The 6977-nt window shown below is 35.5% G+C and overlaps 1 protein-coding gene across 1 annotated transcript; it reads left to right on the top strand.

Moving 5' to 3' along the window:
- The first annotated feature begins 4357 nt into the window (after positions 1-4357).
- LOC123210673 (aluminum-activated malate transporter 10-like) lies at positions 4358-6918 on the top strand. The gene is made up of 6 exons (XM_044629148.1): positions 4358-4700; positions 4862-5002; positions 5082-5354; positions 5871-5971; positions 6070-6213; positions 6442-6918. The coding sequence occupies exons 1-6, from the start codon at positions 4358-4360 to the stop codon at positions 6916-6918; spliced, it is 1479 nt and encodes a 492-aa protein (XP_044485083.1).
- The last annotated feature ends 59 nt before the right edge of the window (positions 6919-6977 follow it).

Here is a 6977-nt window from a genome sequence, read left to right as displayed (position 1 = left end):
GTCGTAGGTTAATCATGCATTACTAAAAATGAAACAAATTTGCTTTCTCTCATGTCTGAATGTTATGCAATAATAGAATCTTTAATACATGAAATGTAAGTAATATACAAATATCCCACTGATCTTCCATTAATAAGAAAACTAGAAGTCAATATTAAGCAGAAACTTGTATCCAATCCAAGGAGTCAGTTCACTTTAGTTGGAATCAAATTGAAACATTTTCAATTCATTAAGTTTGGTTTGAGATTAATACCAATATTAGAGTTCATTTCGTTGACAATTTTTTTTTCTTTTTCTACCATTATTCTTATTTTCTTTTAATGATTTTTCTTTTATCAATTATTCTTCTTATTTTTTTAGTATTTCTGTTCATCATCTTTTTATTCACCTTCTATAATTTATTATTCACACTTCAAATTTTTAGAGTTTGAGTTTGAATTAATTATTTTATATTTAAATCAAATTTAAATTAATTTTTATTTACATTCAATATGAATAAAAGGAATAGTTAAATAACAAGAAAAAGAATAATTAAGAAAGGAAGAAGTAAGTGACTGGCTTTATGTCCAAACTCAATGAAAGGACTCGAGGTAAAAATTTCTTTAGTTTAAAGTTTACATGTTCAAACTAAGCGAAAAGAATTTCCTATCCATTTTTTACCCCATTCTTAAACCCATACCCATGATAGATCAAAAACCACTTTTTCTACCCATGACTAAACTATCGTCTATTTTTTCAGTTAGGGACAGGGGTAAAATCGTTATTTTATTATAAACCTCAAAACTTTAAAATTTTACCATTTCCTCCCTCCAGGTTTTAAAAACTAACACCTCAATCCATCCTCAAAGTTTGAAAAGTTTAGATTTCACCCCTAAGGTTTGCTTCCTTCTTCGGCCACCACCGACGACCGACGCATTCCACTGATCTCTTATCTCTGACTATAAAGGACGACGAAAGATGACCCTTCGTTGTCTAGATCTGGATGATGAAGTGTCGTCCAAATCTGGAAGAACAGACGAAGGATAACGCTTCGTCGTCCTTCGTCGTCGCGTCTAGACGACGCAACGAGCGATGAAGGACGACGAAGCGTCGTCCTTCGTCGTCTGGGTGGATCTCTTCGTCGCACGGTGTTGCGACAAAGAGATCTTTGTCTCTTCGTTGCACCGTGTGACGAGGAGATGAAGATCTCTTCGTCGCACCATCGCCGTCGCATCAGGAGAAGGAGGAGGTCGGTAACGACGTCGGAAGATGAAGTTGAAGAATGGGGGTGAAACTGCTATTTTTGAAAGTTATGGGAGGCGGCTACGGTTTAAAAAATGTGGAAACCCTAGGTTTGGGGGTGAAAATGTTATCTTTTAAAGTTTGAAAACTTTAGATAAATGTGAAATGTTAGTTTTTAAAACCTATGAGAGGTGAAAAGTAATAAACTTTATAACTTTTTAATATCAACAGTAAAATAACTATTTTATCCCTTTCTTTAACAGAAAAAATGGACGACAGTTTAGTCATAGGTGAGAAAAATAGTTTTTGATCTATCGTGGGTATGGGTTTGAGATTAGGATAAAAAATGGGTGGGACATAGTCCTTTTCCCTTCAAACTAAACATATCCAGACTGAAGCAGTTTGTACCAGAGCCACTCCTAGGTGGTAGATCTGTCGGTGTTAATGTAGAACAATGAATTGAGTCTACTGGAAGTTTGAAGAATTAGGATACGATTAGACAGCAGTGGGATTTAATTAATTTTGTCTTCTTGTGACAAATATGCGTGCTTAGTAGATTTATGTACAATACCCGGCTTAGTTACCCTTGGATCAAGACACAAGTACGGCTTATCTGAAAGTTTTTGCAGTGTAATAGATTTTGAGCAGAAGGGCAACCTTTGATAGTTGAGTTTGCCTTTCAAATAAATTAGCCAATGTGGTTGTGTAAAGGTCCCTTTCACATAAGTGCTGTTTCTCTTCAAGTGAAATCAGCATAAAGCTGTTGAAAGTGTTATTTTAAAGTTAAGTGCACCCATTATGAAAAGATTAGGGCAGACAAGTGGAAGGATGGTCGTATTCATGACCTAATTTGGCATGAACCCAGGTGCAGAATCAGCATTACAAGAAACATGGTAATTGGCAGGATCACTAATGGATGATTTGTCTTATCTGTAATTAAGAAATGAAGCATTAAAAAGGCGGGACGACTATTTCCCACCCAAGGTATACACCTATCTCGAGTTTTTCCCGTTAACTTTGAAAATTTCATTTACCCACCCGTACACGGTTAAAACTAACGGTTTTAAAGGTAAAATCGTCATTTTATCTGTATTATAAAAAATAAACTTAAATTTGATTTAATTTTCCCCCTCTAAACCCTAAAAACTAATAATTTCATCCAAACCCAAGTTTTAAAAAACAACATTTTCCCCCTTAGGGTTTCCAGTTTTTAGATTCAACTTTTCGGTATCGTTTCTTCCTCTCCGATGACCTCCAGGTGACGGCTCTTCCTCTCTGGCACCGTCTTCTTTCGACAGCTCTCCTAGGAGCGGTCATCGACGAAGACGAGTCTCTTCGTCGACGACGAAGACCTCATCTTTATCTCTGGACAAAGACGACTCGTCTTCATCAATAATTGCTCCCAAGAGAGCCATCAGAAGAAGACCGTGTCGGAGAGGGAGAGTCGTCGCCTGGAGGTTGTCAGAGAGAAAGAAACAACACCAAAAAATTGAATCTAAAAATTGGGAACCTTAGGGGGGAAAATATTGTTTTTTAAAACTTGAGTTGGGGTAAATTTATTAATTTTTAAGGTTTAGGAGAGAAAAATGATATAACTAACAGATTCAATTAATTTTAACAGTCTATGGATAGATAAATAAAATTTTTAAAATTAATGAGAGAAAACATGAGAGATGCACATACTTTGGGTGGGAAATAGTCCTTTGGCCCATTAAAAATGTACCCTCCATATTGGGTTCCCCACTTGGAAGTTGCAGCTGACTAGAGGAAAGGTTTTAGAGTTGTAGCATTTTGGAAAATAAAATTTGAAGGGTTAAATTTCCTGCATCGCACATGTTGCCGTATATTATATTAAAGATATCATTATTTGGTGATGGGTGAATTTGATTAAGACAGATTGAGAGGTAAAAAAATAATATGATATATATAAATAATAATATATTATCATATAATTAAATAATTAAAAAATATGCGTAATATACCACTGAATCACTATTTTAGTTGAAAACATTGAATAGAAGTTAAAAGAAAAATTTCATATCTGATCGAAACGTAGAAGTATTTTTGTCTATCACAAGACAATAATTCTAATATCTACACTGTATATTTGCAATTGTCTTGAAAAGTTTTACATGTTTGTGATAATAATCATCACCATGTACATATGCATGGGAAAATCTTCAAGACTTTATCTAAAAATCGTTGATGATGGTGCTTCTTCCTAATTTTCTCATCTGTTAAAGAGACTGGCTAGAGAGGACTCTTACCAAAATAAATTAAGTATGAAGTTAACCTTGAAGATATTCATTGTGTTTGGGACTAAAAGTGATGACATCTAGCATTTGAACAAACTAAACAAAACAGTGCGAGAAATTAATAAAACAAACAATTACACTCAAAACATGCATTATCTTGATTCATTGAAAAACCATGTTGCATCTGGTATAATTAAATATTATTTCATTATCTCATTGCTGTTTCGTTACAATGAATAATATTTGTTAATGACGAAGCCCCCAAATCTAGGACCCCAGTTTTGAGAACTAGAAATGGCTTTGTGAATATAATTATCAGAAAACTGCTGTACAACTACAAGGGCCAATTTCAGAGGCAATTCAGAAATTTTAAGGTTAAGATTGTCAAGGTGGTACACCATGAACACAATTTGACTTAATTTCTTGCTTTCCCCCCAGGATAACATTGGATGGTTGGTTGTTCTTCATTTTTATAAGGAAGATCGATTCTCTTGTAAAAGCAAAACAGATTGCAAGCTTTTTGGCTCCACAAATTACTATCTTGTAAAATGAGATTGAAAATATCATTGACTCTTTATAGATACGAATCAGATTGATCATGGCCACCTAGATCATACAATGCCAACCCTTACCTACCAAAATCAATAAGAAATGTTTCTCTGTCCAATTTTTTCTTAGTGCTTGATACCATATACTTGGATCCTCTATATATAAATATACTTCAGTATTTCTCAGCAGTGGCATTGATTTTCCAAGTATCACATTAACATTGCATGGCAACAGGGTCTTGGCAAAATAGCTTTTCCATAGTCCTAATCAAAGCATAACCAAAACAAACATTCAAACATCTGTTTATCATTGCAACCTATCTCAGATGCATGATGGTTCAACAGAAGGAAATGAGCAGTGGTGTGGAGTGGAGAATAAGGGTGGGAGATGGATCATCAGAGACTTTAGTTCCAGAGGTTGCAGGGGTAGCCAGTAGAGTATGGCTTGGCCTGAAGAAAATGATTGCAGGGTTTGGTTTCACAGTGTGGAGATTTCTGGAGAAAGCATGGGACTTGGGGGCAGATGACCCCAGAAAAATGATCCATTGCCTTAAGGTGGGAATAGCACTCACTGTGGTCTGCCTATTTTATTATATGAGACCTCTGTATGATGGTGTTGGAGGGAATGCCATGTGGGCTATTATGACAGTTGTTGTTGTGTTTGAAAACACTGTTGGTAAGTCTTCTTGTTATCATATAAAGCTAAAACCCTAAAAGAAACTTTTAGAAGCTACTTCTAATTTTCTAAAAACCTCTGGAATTTCCAAATCTCTGCAACTTATCGTAAAATTTGCATGCTTGCCTAAAACTTGAAGATTCTGAATTGTCAAATTGCAGGAACAACAGTAAGTAAATGTTTGAACAGAGTGTTTGGAACTTTTCTTGCTGGCTTTCTTGCTGTTGGAGTCCACTGGGTTGCTGATCATTCAGGAGAAAAATTTGAGCCCCTGATTATTGGAGTTTCTGTTTTCTTATTAGGTCTGTATATATTCGTATGGTTATAATCCTGAACTAATAGTAATATTCTGACCAAGTGTTTACATGTCAATTTCTTCAGCTTCTGCTGCAACCTTCTCTAGATTTATTCCAACAGTGAAGGCCCGGTTTGATTATGGCACTATGATCTTCATCCTCACCTTCAGCTTGGTCACAGTATCAGGTTATCGTGTGGATAAATTATTTGATTTAGCCCATCAGAGAATTTCTACCATCATCATTGGGTGTTCCCTGTGCATATTTGCGAGCATGTTCGTTTGCCCCATTTGGGCTGGCGGGGAGCTCTATAATCTAATCAATCGAAACATGGACAAACTTGCCAATTCCTTGGATGGTAAGATCGTCTTCGGATAGATAATAAAAGTTTTGGGTTGAACATAATCTAAGTTGTTTTATACTTAAATCGTGATTCTGATTGAATGATCTAAATTTAAGTAGGAATAACTTATGCTTGACTTGATCAAATCATCGGAAAATCGATGATAAATTCATCTTTTCCAATGACTTTCCTTTTCTTTATTTATTTTTTTCAATGACTCTTTTTTTTAATCCACAATGACTCCTTTTTTTTAATATCAGTTCAAAGGAACTCAAACTTAAGTTATTTTTTGTAGCTTTGATCCAAACTTGATCGAATTTACCCCTATGGCCAATTAAGCAAATTGATGTGGCTCGACTGGAATTGGTATGATGTGATCTTAAGCAAGTCTTTAACTTGGCTTGAATCAGATTGAATCCAGCCTTTTATAAAACTATATTAGTCAATCACAACAATTTTACAAAAACATTATAGCCGAATTTCCCGCAATCATTTCAGGTTATGCAGCCGAATTTCCCACAATCATTTCAGGTTATGCAGCCGAGTATTACAATCAGAGTGAGGAAGAAGCTCATAAGAAATTGGTAGGCTACAAGTGTGTGCTAAACTCAAAGGCCACAGAAGAGTCTCTGGTATGTGACTGAACCAATCAAACATATTCCATTCATAACTTAAAATTATCTTTCACAGAAGTCATTGAATTAGCTTATTCATTATTATTCTTATATAGGCCAATTGGGCAAGATGGGAACCAGCCCATGGCCGCTTCAACTTCAGGCATCCATGGAAACAGTACCTCAAAATCGGGGCAGCAATGAGAAGTTGTGCTTATTGTATTGAAGCTCTCAATGGTTGCATAAATTCAGGCAATCAGGTAACCTACCCAATTTTCTCTTCTCTAGGAACATTATACTAAATAATTAAATAAAGTAGAAAACTTGAATGAGTCATACTACTGAATCCATAGAGATTCTGAAAACTTTTGAAAATCGCATGAATGCAACGACTAGTCTCACTCTCCTAAAACCTCTGTGAATGACCGTATTGTATAAACTTCAAAGAAAAACATTATATGAACTTACCATTATTTGATGAACCACAGGATTCAAAGTTCATGAAGAAGTATCTTAGTAGTAGTTGCTTGAAAGTGAGCTCCAGTTCTTCAAGTGTCATAAAAGAGCTGGCAAAGATTATCAAGACCATGACAAAATCATCCATCATAGATTTGTTGGTTGGAGAAATGAATAGTGCAGTAGAAGACCTTCAGAATGACTTGAAATCTCTATCTGGTTTGTTCAATCCTCCAGAAGCTGAAACTCCTGAAAATGATACTAAACCGGAGAAAACCCTCATGTCAACTGCTTCAATCCCTCTGATGGGACTCATTTCAGTGGTAACATTTGCTTGTTTACTGATGGAAATAGCTTCCAGGATTGAAGCTGTTGTTGAAGAGGTTGAAGAGCTAGCAAATTTAGCTGGATTCCAATGTAAATCCAAACAGAATCAGGCGAGTACTAAAATTGGACCAGCTGATGAACTGAATGATGAGGATGCCATGAAGACTTTGGAAAAGGCCTGAGGTCCAAATATAAACACTGTTATTATATTGACTTGACAAACAAGACTAAAATGAAATGT

The sequence above is a fragment of the Mangifera indica genome, chromosome 3 (genome assembly GCF_011075055.1).
Source record: "Mangifera indica cultivar Alphonso chromosome 3, CATAS_Mindica_2.1, whole genome shotgun sequence".
NCBI classification, from domain to species: Eukaryota; Viridiplantae; Streptophyta; class Magnoliopsida; order Sapindales; family Anacardiaceae; genus Mangifera; species Mangifera indica.
This window is presented reverse-complemented; position numbering and strand designations above follow the sequence as displayed.